Source organism: Crotalus tigris, unplaced genomic scaffold (genome assembly GCF_016545835.1).
Source record: "Crotalus tigris isolate CLP2741 ecotype Arizona unplaced genomic scaffold, ASM1654583v1 scf7180000017831.1706817, whole genome shotgun sequence".
Classification (NCBI taxonomy): domain Eukaryota; kingdom Metazoa; phylum Chordata; class Lepidosauria; order Squamata; family Viperidae; genus Crotalus; species Crotalus tigris.
The window spans coordinates 389,561-404,083 of record NW_024096660.1 but is presented as its reverse complement, the minus strand read 5'-3'; the positions used below and the strand labels follow the sequence as shown (position 1 = coordinate 404,083).

The following is a 14,523-nucleotide window of genomic DNA, read 5'->3' as shown; positions in this document are numbered from 1 at the left end:
ATTCTAATTCTGACGCATGGATTAATTATGCACTTTTGAGAATTTAAAAGCTAGACTTCAACTTTGCTGAAATGATTGGCTAATTTTATGTTCAAATCAAAGATAGTACAATGAGGTCATAATTACACAGATGGGAGCATAGTGGCTCACTAGGTTAGAACGCTGGACTGCCAATTGGCAGGCACATGTTTGAGATCCATTGCTGCCACAGGGTGGGGTGAACTCCCATCACACACTCCAGCTCCTGCCGACCCAACAGTTCAAAAACGGGCAACCATGAGTAATTTAATGGCTACCACTTCGGTGAGTAACTTCTTAGAGATACGAAAGGAGCCCCCAGCTGGGTGTCCTCTGGGCAATGGTGATGGCACCGGCAAATTCTTTCGCCATGGAAGCACTTCGGTGCTTCTGACATGGAAAAAAAATTACATAGTTTGGCATAGCCTAGTTGACAATACACATTTCATCTGGTTTAACTTGCTGCTGTCTGAGTGCTAAAGAGAGCAAATTATATTTTGCCAGGAAGCTTCAATAGATATTGGTCTATTAAGGTCAACATTCAAAATGCTGGTTATGGCCAGTAGAGCTCTTCATGACTTGGGAACAGGCTATTTGAAAAACCAACCTCTCCGATAAGAGCCTCATTAACTTTCCTCTAACTTTCCTCTTCTGTAAGAAAAACTGTTCTGTCGGTCAACAATGGAGGCCTTCAGGTAAGAATTAAAAAAAGGTCTGGTTTATGGTCATCACTTTCTCTGTCATCTGTCACTTGCCATGCAAACCAGTCTATTTTTTTTCTCCCAGGTAGCTTTTAAAACTGAAATAGCCTAAATTTAATGGTTGTGGTTTGGGTCTTTCTTATTGGTGCATTTTAATTGATATAGAGCAGTGGTTCTCAACCTGTGGGTCGGGACCCCATTTGGGGTCGAACGACCATTTCACGGGGGTCGCCAAACAACGCAGTCTGCCATTTTTTTCCCCTTTTCCCTAGCTGTGCTACTCCCTTTTATTCTATTGGCTTTTGAAAGCCAATAGAATAGACTCTCTTGAATAGAGTCTAATTCTATTGGCTTTCAAAAGCCAATAGGAATTGTCCAGGCTGTCTCTGCCCTGCTGAGCTCGTCAAAAGTCCCATTCTGCAAACGGTGCTGCACCAGTTGAGTAGTCCTCTACTTATGATCGGTTGAGTAGTCCTCGACTTATGACCGGTTGGGGGTTGCGGCATTAAAAAGGTTGAGAACCACTGATATAGAGTATCCATAACTGACATTTTAACTATGTGTGAATTGCTGCAGTCTGAATTTTAATTAATCTTTTTTATTAGCTGTCTTGAACACTACTTTTAATAAGAATATAACTTTAAATAACGTCACTAATATTATAAACCTGAAAATATTTTATCTCATTCATAAATTTTATTTTAAAAGAAAATATAAAAAAATATTTTTATATGGGGAATGGAAGTATTTATGTTCCTTGCAGTCATCCGTATTATATTATATTAGATTATGCTATGCTATGCTATGCTATGCTATGCTATGCTGTGCTATACTATATTATATTAATTTCCTTGCAGTCATCTGTATCAAAGTGCTAACAACTAGATAAGGATAAGGAATATAAATCCTTCTAGTCTCCACCATGCAGTCAGAACTGAAGATGCTTCTTTGATGAGAAACAAAACATCTTCAAGAGAAAAAACACAGAAAGTCCACTTGCCTTTTGAAAAAGCACCTTTGGGATGACTGATTCAAGGTCATCCTATTGCTTTTGTGTCTAAGGCAGAACTAGAATTCCCAGGTCCCTGGTTTCTAGCCTGATGTCCAAAACACCACACCACACAGGCTTTCATATAATAATACTATAAACAGTAAAAACCAACCAACCCTCAGAAAGCTGTTCCAAAGGAGGGAGACCCTACAAGGAAAGCCTGCTCTGTTGAATACCAGAGAGGTGCAATGCCAATAAGAGGTAGATGCAATCTGAACCATTTTTCAAGAATGCATAGCCTTAATATCTAATAGAAGTTGAAATAGGAGAGCCAAGTTAGCTTATGGTAGCCAAACAAGGACAAAGTAATATCAGAGCATTTCAACCACTCAGGATACTGTACTGTATTGCAAATTGAAATTATAAGCATTAAAAGATTTCAGGTAATCTCAAAAGGTTTTGACAAAGACAATAGTTTCTAATACATTACAATTGTGATGGTACTTCTAATATGCCTCACATGTATACATCATTTCCATTAACTAACCTGTCTTCCTCTCCCTTTCCATCTCCCACCTCATCCCAATTTAAATATTTTTCAGCCACTTAATACACCCAGTGAAATGAGCTGCACCTCATGAAAGCTCTTAGTCAGAAATGGTAACAGAAAACCATAATAAAAGTTTAGAGTAAATACATCTCTTAATATTTGGTAATGAAGAATGATCAATTGTAGGCAAGTATTATTTACTGTAAATCCCTCTGAAAATTGTGTTTAAATTTATCTTACACAAGTAGAAAAAGTACTGTTGGTGGAGACATCAAAAAATGGCACACTAAGGTGATGCTTTGGCTGGTGCTCCCCAGATTTGAACAGAAGCAACCAGGAATGACAAACATGACCCTGAGAAGAAGCATATAAATGGTTGCATTTCCTGGTAAGAGCGATTGGAGGGTTGAGTCTCCATCTTTTCCTGTGATGGAAGTACGCCTTAGTTTTAAGTATCACGTTTTGAACTTTTTTTTCTTTTGACTTGTTTTATACTCCCTTGCTGGACTGTGATTTTTTTTTTTACCCTTTTTTACTGCTTAGCTCTGGAGTTATGAAAGACTTCCATTTTTGCCACAGCACAAAGACTTTCTCCTTAGTAGTGAAAGTGATTTGATTTGATTTACATTTGCATCAGATTTCTACTGCAAGGATGTTTTATTGCACTAGTTTTTTTTTAAAAAACTTGCTGTTTCATTTTTTGTTTGTACATATTTCTAGTCTTTTTTTCTCTCTCTAAAGAGATGGGGATTTTCCCCTTCCTTTTCTATTTACTCTCTATCATGGAAAATATTATCTTCTGATCAGCAATTGCTGCGAAGATATTCATAACAGAGAACTATGATTTTGGGGAATGAGATTCAATTGCTTAGAAAGATCCCAGCTATAATTTTAAGGACAAGTTTTATTATTAAGAATCAATGGAAGATATTTGATCCTGGACAGAGATAATGACTTCAGTTTATGGTAGACTAGAAGACGTTGTGGACTTTTTGTGTGTGAAATATAGTAATAGATTGTTAACAGAGGGGTTTGAAGTTTAGTTTTGTTGTTGTGTTTACCTGTTAACTGGTTTTTTTTACAGTAAATAGAAGGATAAGTCAAATTATCTGGGCAAATTGAGCTGTAGAAGTTTATAAGGGGTAGATCTATTTTGCAAGGGGGGAAACTATTATTGTTGAAATATATTTATCACTATTTAATTGGTGGGGACAATATATGTGTATGTTTTTATGCACTTTTTTGTCTTATTTAGTTTTTGCTTTATTGTTATTTACCCATTTTTCTGTTGAAGTTCATATTTTAACTTTGGAAATATAATAATAAATATTAAAAAATTTCAATTGAGAAAACCAAACATGGACAGTCTGAGACCTGCCCATACACTTGCTGATTTAAGAAATTGTTTTTTTCTTTAAAAGATTTTTTTTTCTGCCACCCACGTTTTTTTTTAAATGTATTAAAATCAAATGGGATGCTTTCATCACCATGAGGTTATGATGGCCTATAAGACAGTTGCAAGTCTTTGATGATTGGTATCTCTCTTATTTTTCAAAGTATATCATATTTCCACGTTGATGATCTGAACTTCTAAAATTATTGTTAGCTTTCACATCAATATGAACTATAGCTTCAGTTGTACAAGAAATTTAAATCTTGTTATACTATGCTAAATTAAAACCACATAATCTGACCACAACAATTTAATTTCCTTGATAAAAAATAATTTAAAAAACGCCAGCATTAATGACGTTATCCTAAGATAATTTTTCTAAGATTTTTTATCACAGAATGTTTTTAACTTAATGGCAAACTACTTTATTAGTAATATTAAATGCTGTATTACCTTACACATTTGCTTTCTTATGTTGCATGTATTAGAACATTTTGTTTCTTATACAAATCAATAGGATGTTCCTTCTTTTGAACTTGCTTAGTAAAAGTTATAATTAAACTTTGATGAACATGTGTGATAAAGAGCTGCCATTTCCAAAAACATAAAGCAACCTTAAAGATTGCATAGAAAAGTTGTATTGAACTTTATTTAGATTTATTTAGATTTCTTTCTCACAAAATATTTGAAGAGTTAACTTACTTTTAAAGAAGAGCAGCATAAATAAAACATTAAATTGATGAAAAGAAGAAAAATCAAACTAAATCAAACTAAAAAAAATCAAACTAAGACACAACACATTAGGGGGAAAAATATGGGACATGCCAGTAATAAAAGAGTACATTGCAAAACTATGTGTAGCTCAAAGCATACAAATTTTATCGGAAACAAGTTTTGAAAACTGTGTGTACTATCCCATCAAATGTTCTGAGAACAATGAGAAGCATTTATCTGGTATACATATCTATTACTGTTAGGTAATAATTTCATTTACAATTTTGCAAGAGACTGCAATATTAAGCCACTGGAATATTTTACTGTTAAAAGGCTGTTACGTATATAAATAATATATTCTGCTTAACCTAATTCCAAAGATTGTAACAAAAAAGGGAATCTGGTGAAAATTAGAATTATTTGGTTAAATACTGCAAAATGGCTAACTTATTATGAACGATGTACTTGTTCTCATGTCCATAAATGGAGAGTATTACAGCACCTGAATAAAATCACAGATTCTTATTACATCATCAACTGTCTAAGGCAGGGTCTGCAACCTTGACAAGTTTAAGACTTGTGGACTTCAGCTCCCAGAATTCCTCAGCCAGCTAGTCTTAAAGTTGTCAAGGTTGCAGACCCCTGGTCTAAGGAATCCATTGTCACAAAATGTGATGCTGGTCCCTAGCTTTCATGGCTTTACTGCAGGCATGTCAAACTGCCGGCCCATGGGCCGGATGCGTCATCTGGAAGCCACGCCCACCCCATTGCTGGCAATGGCAAAACCGTTCCATACATTGTATGATGTCACGTGACATCGCGAGTTTGATATGTCTGCTTTACTGTATTCTTTACAATATTCATGAAGACTACTTAATGAAGCTACTTTAATAGGAAATTTGTAGATTCATTGGCTATGTATTTCTGAACAGTAGATATTAGCAACCCATAAAAAATAGCTCTGAATACTTATTTTGCCATTTCTATTTTGGATACAAGTGATTAACTGAGGAGGCATCTTTCTATGTCTCCACAACAAATAAAAACAATCAACTCTCAGTGGGTCACATAGAAAAATACAATATAAAACAAACTTTGTACAAAAATATGTATTTATGGGAGTCAACCATGAGCCACAAATGTTCTCTTCTATTAATATGTATTTCTATCCTATACATTTCTAGGTGACATGTGGATATCAGAACCACTTTTTGTCATGGGTATGGTAAAATCAGACATCAAGAAATTTAGCACATTAATACTTGTAGAACAAAAGCTTCTTAAACTCAAGACAGAATTCTTAAATGGAGGAAGATAAATTACAGGTAATGGTTGGAAAGGGATAAGAAAAGGAAATGGCATTGTGCAAACAACTCTATATTTTAAAAAATTGCTAAAATCTAGGCTGGGAGGGACATGGTGACTAGAGCAAGAATACAGTTACTATATATTTAAATTGATATTTGAAGCTTAGTAGTTAGATGCTGATGTGATAACATGATTGAGACCAATCCTCAAGAAATGAAATGGCAAACATATTCAAATACATCATTTCCCACATTTTGTAGAGCTTCATAGCTGCTATACAAGAACCAAGGATCCTGAATTGCACATAAGAGAGTAAGAATAATAGGGAAGACTATTTAGAATGCAGTAGATTAGAATTGCCTTATTGAGGGAGGAATAAGAAATTATATGTAAATAGAAAGAATAAACAGAAATATTATATCCCAGATAATATTCACAAATTGTCTCTTTCCCTCCCACATTTGTAAACAGGAGAATACTCATGCATAATAAATGGAAGATGTTTTCTGGATGAAGTGGGGAAAATGGAATAAAGTAGGGTACTGATACTATGCTTGATCTTAGTAAAAAGGCTAAGAATTGGGTGTTAACAACTGCTTAGCTCCATTTACTCATAGAAAACCCATTTAGGATTTGATCAGGTAATCTTCTCTTGTTTTCAGTGGTGGGATTCGGCTGGTTTGCACCACTTCAGCAGAACCAGTAGCTAATTTTTGTTGCCCAGGCCCAGAATGGACTTCCGGAAGCAGCATCCACACAGAGAACCAGTTGTTCACATATTTAAATTCCACCACTGCTTGTTTCCATTGGGAAACTCAACCCAAATTAGATTTGGAGTAATGGATAGTGGCTATGGACCCTGAATCAACCAAATAAGAAGATTAAAAGACACCCATACCATATATAACTTGTCATACATCTTCACAAGTAATTTTTTTCCTATCCTGAATTTAAGTGTCAGCATCTTATCTGAACTTTCGACCAAATTGCTGTTTGTTAATCTAAATCAAAAACCAAGTAACATGCTTCAGTCTTATCACAGAAACTCTACTGCAAAGAAACCTAAGCTTATGTGCTTAAATATAGCAAATTTTAAAAGTGCAATTCTACACTCTGATTTCCAGGCCTCTTTTTTCTGTATTTAGTCCTGCTGATAAAAAACATTCCCCAGGGAAGCTTCTGATATCAAACTCTTTCTACCTTAAGAGAATTGAGGCCCTTGAGGGACAGGGATTCATCAGCAACTCTTCTGCCTAATTAAGTAGCAGTTTGATAGATGTGACAAGGACTCCCATTCAGCTCTTAACTGAAACAATGATATCTAAAATACACCACTCTTAAAAACAGCTACAGGTTTTAAAAAAGGGTCTGGAAGACATGGCGAAAGTTATTTCCCCCCCCCTCTCCTTTTCTGCCTTAAAAAGAAAAGTACAATCATGCAAGGAAGCGTCAAACAATAGATTACAGAGAAATGATTAGGTCTAAGGAAAATAATGGTATTTTGGTACTATTTATTCATTTCTTGCAATATTATTGCAAGCAATTTGCACTTTAGGCTGGTAAGTTACAAACTGAAGATAGAACTATTAAGCCTATTGTGTTATTTCTTGTTATTTAAAAAACTTTTAAGCATTAATTAGTACACTTAAGGTCTAGCAAATTCACGGAAGAGAAGAAACAGAAGCACACCATTTTGTTCAAAAATAATGAATCATCATACTGCAGACAGGCTGAATTAGAATTAAAGGAAAACGTTGAAAGGTTTTTTTTTAATGGTTTTATCTAGGAAAAGAGCAAGCTTATCTAAGGTAAGAAAATATAAAGACAGAATTACTGAATGGGTTGGATCCAGACTTTGATTCTCCTGGCAGGACCATCGCTAAAGCAGAATTCTCCTGGGGGAAGTTTCCATTGGGAAGCCTATGCTTCCTAAATCTCCCCCAAAATAGGAGAGGGCTGTCAAAGATGTCTCCTTCCTTTCTGCTCAAATAATTCCTATGCTAATTCTAAGGTTTTCCTTAGATTGGAGCCCTGGATTTGATCTGGACAAAGTCCAGATCAAATCCAATGTTATGCTATAGGCAAAATTCCAGGTTATTTAAACAATTTTGATTCTGCAACTAAAAGTTAACAGAATAACAGAGTTGGAAGGGACCTTAGATGTCTTCTAGTCCAACCCCTTAGTTAGGCAGGAAATCCTATAATATTTCAGACAAATGGTTGTCCAATTTCTTCTTAAAAACTGCCAGTGTTGGAGCATCCACAACTTCTGGAGGCAGGTTGTTCCACTGATTAATTGTTCTAACTCTCAGGAAATTTCTCCTTAGTTCTAGGTTGCTTCTCTCCTTATTAGTTTCCATCCATTGCTTCTTGTTCTCCCCTCAGGTGCTTTGGAGAATAGCTTGACTCCCTCTTCTTTGTGGCAATCCCTGAGATATTGGAACACTGCTATCATGTCACCCCAGTCCTTCTTTTCATTAAACTAGACATACCCAATTCCAGCAATCGTTCTTTATATATTTTAGCCTCCAGTCTCCTAATCATCTTTGTTGCTGTTCTCTGTACTCTTTCTAGAGCAGGGGTTCCCAACCAGGGGTGTGGAAGCGGTATTCCAAGTGTGGCCTTACCAAGGCATTATAAAGTGGTATTAACATTGATTCTATCCCTTTGTTAATGCAGCCTAGAACTGTGTTGCCTTTTTTGGCAGCTGCAGCACACTGCTGGCTCATATTTAACTGATTGTCCAGTAAGACTACAAGATCCTTCTAACAGTTACTATTATTGAGCCAGGTACCACCTATACTATATCTGTGCCTTTGCTTTTTCTGCAGAACCTTACTTTTTTCACCACTGAATTTCATTTTGTTAGATAGTGCCCAATGTTCAAGTCTGTATGTTCAAGTTGTATGTAATCTACCTCTAATTTTGTTGCTGTTTGTTAACATGTTTTCTAACATAAATGCATCAAAATTTCTTAAAATTATGATGCTTGAAAACTAAATTTACTTCTCCAATACGATATGCTTCAGATGATAGTAATTTCTTACACCTGGGAACACTGGTTATTTTTCCTTGCTCTGAAAGTCCATTCATTTGTGAAAAATCAAACAATTTTTTTAAATGGTTACAAGAGTAATCTTGAGTAATTTTACTTGGAAGTAAAATACTTTCTTTGGTGGGATTTAATCTTTGGTTAGCATACATAAGATTACAGTCATCCTGCTTCAAATTCTGAACTGTATAATCTGCATTTCATTGCATTTCTTCGAGATATTGTCATTTATTTCGAAGAGCTTAATGTTGTTTTCAAGATTTATAATTAAATAAAATACAAATTCCAGTACATTTTGTACTTTGTGCCTAGAGCTGATGGCAATGCATAAGCGCGCGCACACACACACACACACACACACACACACACACACGAGAAATAGTGTGGGAGGCAAGTATTAAGGTGCAAAATCTTGGTTCTGCCTATTGTGAATTAAATAAGTGAAGATAAGTGGAGGATGTATAGCCAAAACAGTATGCATTAACAGAGAAGGTTGCCAATATGTGCAACAGAAGAAGAGGGATTTCAATTTTTAGCAAAGACTTCTGACAAGGTAGTACACACCTTAGGAGAAGAGGAAAGCTCTTTCACTGCATGAATAGCTGACATGTTCTCACTTGCTTCTCTTTCTACCTTGGGTGAGAGAATTGGTAGTTCCGGAGCTTTTCTTTTCATCTTCCTTTCTGTTTCTTTCACTGAAGTAACTTGATCATTTAAAGCAGAACTTGCTTTGGGTTCATAAAAGGGATTGGATCTAATTGAAAGAAGGGAAACAAATTTATTTGCTATCTCGGTATTTTTAGTGCCATTCCTGAAAGTATTTTGTTTGTACCAAATAGCAACCGATGTAGTTTAATTAAAAAACAACAACACATAGAGACAAAAAAACCTGCTCTTTATGCTACTAGTTTCCCTGCCCCAAATAACCTGATGAGTGACGTGTTGTGCAGCTAGGTACAAATAATGCCTTAGGTCAAGAAATCTGTAGTCACCATTTTTAAAAAACTTTATTAGGAGTAAAATGGGCCCATAGAGGCCTTATATATATATATATATATATATTAAGTATTACCTCTTATTTCCGAAGACTTAGATTTAACACAGCAAAAATAATATTTTCAAACTCTTCGTTTTATTTGTATAGTAACAATCAAGATAATATAAACTGATAATGCTGACTATACTGACTTATTTTGTCCAAGTTCTTATATACTTTTCATACTTTAAATGTGGTCAAACCCTGTGAAAGGAAAAGCAAGATTGGAATGATTTTTCAAATTTAGCAAGTTAGCTACTCTTTAGCAATTTGACAAGGAAAAAAGAATTTATATATACAGTCTATAATTTTTTAGAGATTGGAGATACAGCAAATACTGTTTACTGGAACTGTCAGTTGTCTTAAGCAAGAAAAGAAATTAAAAAAAACCAAAAAACAAAAAAAGCTTTATGAACTGATATTCCCTAAAATCATATACTTATAGTGCCTTACATTACTTGTTCATTCTGTTATAACCCAGAGAGAAGAAGCATATTTAAGATACTTAATAATTTCATGAATTATCACATTTCTTGCATCAAAATTATTGAATACAATAAAATAAAAATTAGTTTTGTTTTTTTCCACAAGTTTGATTTTGAATCAAGTTATAAAAGTCTGGCTTAGAATATTGATAAATGTTCCCAAATAGATATCCGAAAAAAAAGAGGAAGCTATTAAATCTGTAGAAATTATGCTTTTTCTTCCTGAACAAGTTGGTACATTCCAGACAAAACACTGGCTTGCAGCTATTGTCCACGCTTATTTCTTATGATATCCTGTAAGGTCCAGAGAGGATCCAGAAGCATTCTTTGGAATTAAAGACTATACTGGTGGCTTGTACTTTGCTTTCAAGCATAGAGATAGATAGACAGGCAGGCAGGCAGGCAGGCAGGCAAGCAGGCAGGCAAGGAGGCAGACAGACAGACAGACAAAATTAAAAAGCCAGGTTGAAGAAGAAGTCTGGCAGGTGCCAAGGAAGGCTCTGAAATCACATGGTATCCCTGCCAGAGACTCCAGATAGTCAGCATTTCAGAATTTGGATTTAAATCCACTCTTGCTGTATTTATAGAAAAGCTTTTGAAGTAGACTAAGCTTCTGCAAACAAAAAACAAAAAAGTCATTTTGATGGATTATTCCATCCCTCCACTCATGCAAATCTGGTCCAGAGAACTGAGAACTTTCTAGAAAATTATTTCAGTAGCCTCACTGTTTCGGGAGAGGTTTTAGTAACATCTATATAAAAGGTCATTTGGAATTTTATTTTCAAAGTGTTTTGAACAATTTATATGAATCTAAAAGTGTATCCTCCTTTAATGATATATTTCAACTTTATGGAATTCCATTTTCAAAAGATCCACATGCTGCTAAATACATTCACAGAGATCTTGGCCTGCAGTTTGGATAGTTCTAACAGATTGCCTTTTAATTTAATGATTTTGGATTTATATTTATTTTCTCTAACATGCAAAAGTTTCATTTTGTTGTTGTTCTCCTAATTCAGTCTCAAAAGCACTCTGAATGATTTGGATTTTGAGTTAGATAAGAAGGATATAAACAAGGATGTTAATGCATTTACTACCACCCTGTGGCTTGTGATTTCTTTTGTAACCAGGAAGAACCATTCATTGGAACAAATCTATAGTAAGTAATTTTCTGAAGATTCAAGTTTTCTAATTATATAATTAGATTTCTGGGAAAAGAGAAAAGGCTTTAAAGCAAATATAAAACCTAACTGCATTCATAAACAGTACAGTAGAGTTGTCATTATTTATTGCAGACAGAAAATGTTGATCTTGGTTAAACAAAAAAAGTAACTGAGATGAAAATAACCAGGTTGAAAAGTGAATGCACCTTTGAGATGTTCTCACATCAGTGCTCTTCAAATGCAAAAAACATAAACAAAATCAAAGCTCAGAGTGATGTCAAAATAAACAATGGAGACATGCAGGACAAAAGGCAAAAGTGGAAAATGAATGGCACTCCATTTGGAAGAGAAAACTCAAGAATGTCTGTCAATCATTTAATTTTGCTAACAAGCTTGTTAAGCTTTGAAAGCTTAAAGCAGGGTGAGATTAATGATGAGAAAAGATAAGAACAAGGACAATGCATTATACATGGGAGGTTAAAGAGTTTTCTTTTGTTCTAAAAGTTATTTTTGTGTGGGGACATTTAACAAACACAGCATGTTTTAACAGCAAACTATCTGACCCCCTATAGCAGGGGTGTCAAACTCAATTTCATTGAGGGCCGCATCAGCATTGTGGTTGCCCTCAGGGGGCTGGGTGGGTGTGGCCAGGGTGGGTGCAGCCTACTGGATGGGCGTGGCCAGCTCTACATCGTTGGCATCAAGGGTGCCTGTGGCGGCCTGGGCAGGAGTGGGATAGATCTGAGGGTCTCTGGCAGAAGGGAGTGGGACCGGGGCAAGTGCCAAGGCATGGTTTACTGGAGGAGCCTCACTGTTCCTCTCAGGCCATGAGGGGTGGTGGTGGTTATGGAGCTAAGACTGAATGCGTTTCAGCATAGATGGTCACCACAAAATTGTACATTGGCTCCCGGCTGGCCTGGGCCAGGGCCATGGCAGAGGGGGCTATTCCCTCGCTGTTTCCAGGATGGCTTCACGGGCCACATGAAACCACTTCCCGGACCGCATCCGGCCCTTGTGTTTGACATGTCTGCCCTATAGTCTTGGAAACAGAGATTCAACATCTGTCAGAGATTACCCCATATCTAATGTGAGTAATGAGTAAGTTGCTACTAGTTACACAAATTTTTTTCCTATTTTTGCAGGAGTGCATATTTATTTTTAAGAAAATAAACTTTTCCTAAGTTTCTTAAAAACTTCTCAGAAGTTTTAAATATGCGACACATATTTCCACACTCCACCCACATTTAAATTAATTCACTTTAAATACAACCTAGGCACACACTCTATTTTGTATTATCATATATGAAACCTAGTTTTAAAATGCTTTGGTCCACCAGTTTGTAACAGGATTCCTGGGAACTTTTGCTAATACAGAAATTTAGGTTAATATAGACATTCAGAAAAGTTCAGCCTCTGCAGGACTCCTTTCTTTTGGAACAGAAACAAAGACAGATCGATGATTTAATATGTACATTTAGGAAAAAAATGGCCCAACCTGACCTCAAATGTTTGTCTTTTGGAAACTTTTGAATGTGCTTTTTTGAATATGGGACAACAGTATGAAACATCTAAGTTTTATTATGATATGATATATTTCTTGAAAAACTTTGATTTTCAGTTCGTGTGTCACTCTTATTTTACCAGTGTACAGTGTGATAAACATCAAAGAACCAAACTTCCAAATCTGAATAGATTTTAAATAATTTATCTATTATAAAATAGATTAAGGAGAGCATGCTTCACTAATACTGTAAAAGCAATATGCATCTCCAACTCAAAAGGTGCTCAAAATATATTTTAGTAATTACCTAACCCTGAATGTTTAAATAACGTATTTATTCTGGGTTGTTTCTGGATAAGAGATGTTCCCTTCACCCAAGATTATGTTTCATTTACTTAAGAAGAAATACTCTTGTCCAGAAATTTGTGCAACTGTGAAAAATGTGATCATGACTTCCACTACATTATATTTATGCTAAGCTCATGTGAATAGTTACGTGAAGAAAAAAGTATGAAGTTAAAATATGCACAAAATAACAAAATCGGTATTGAAATACTTTTCCCCCCCAAGATCTTGTTCTGGAAAATAATTCATAGGGCAATTTGAATAGAATTTCACATGACTCTGGAAGTGTCTTCAGACAACACTGGCTTCCTCAGCTAGGAAATGGAGATCAGCACGCCCCCCCCCCCCAGAATTGAGTACAACCGGACACCTGTACCTTTTTTTCTTTAGGTTACTAGTAGTCCTTAATTTCCAACCGGCTTTTCAATGACCATTCAAAGCTACAAGGCCTCAAAGAGTGCTTTTCCAGCCATTGTAAATCATCACCCACACCCTTCACCATGGCCCCATTAACATATTTTGGGCACTTGGCAACCAGCTCACATTTATGACTGGTTGTAGTTTCCCATGATCACATGACTGTGATTTGCAATGCTTTTTGTCAGTTTCTGGCATTTTTTTGCCAGTTTCTGGCAAAAAATATTGATTTGGGAGAATGGAATGGCAACAATCATGTGACTCTTTTAACAACCACATGATTCAGACTTATAACTATGTGATTCACTTAACAGCCATTGTAAAAACGGTAAAAAAAAATTGGGTCTGATTATGTGAGTGCCTCAACATACAACCACAATGAAATATTCTGGTGCCAACTATGGTTGTAAGACCTGCAAAGCCCTATAGTTCTGGTGCATGAAAACTAGGAAAATAAAACTCAAATAAAGCTGGGACTCCCTGCGAGCTGAATATGATTTTAAAAAAATGCTATGGAATGGGGAAGACAAGTTAAACAAATTTTGCTCTCTCTCTCTCTCGTGAAAAAACCTTTGGAAGAGACCTCTGGAATCATGATGAACCATCCACATTTAGTATATTTCTTTCCTGAACAAGCTGTAATGAAGGAAAACCTAAAGAGGGTGAAAGCTCAATACAGGCCCCTAAAGGTACAACAACATCCCTTCTAGATAATGCCTGTTGTTACATTTTATAATTTAATGTGACTATCTTTCTTGCATAAACTAGTTTTAAAAGTTTGGTTCAGAAGATAAAACTAATGTAACAATGGCAAATTCTCATGTCACACAGGAGCCAATATAGAGGGCA

The 14,523-nt window shown here is 35.6% G+C and overlaps 1 protein-coding gene across 8 annotated transcripts in view; it reads right to left on the bottom strand.

Moving 5' to 3' along the window:
- The window catches only part of EHBP1 (EH domain binding protein 1), a 305,392-nt gene that overhangs the window by 150,859 nt on the left and 140,010 nt on the right, over positions 1-14,523 (bottom strand). For all 8 annotated transcript variants that reach the window (XM_039342992.1, XM_039342996.1, XM_039342991.1 and 5 more), the window contains one exon: positions 9,292-9,481. In XM_039342992.1, the coding sequence (XP_039198926.1) occupies positions 9,292-9,481 (190 nt within the window). The remainder of the gene's footprint in view (positions 1-9,291; positions 9,482-14,523) is intronic.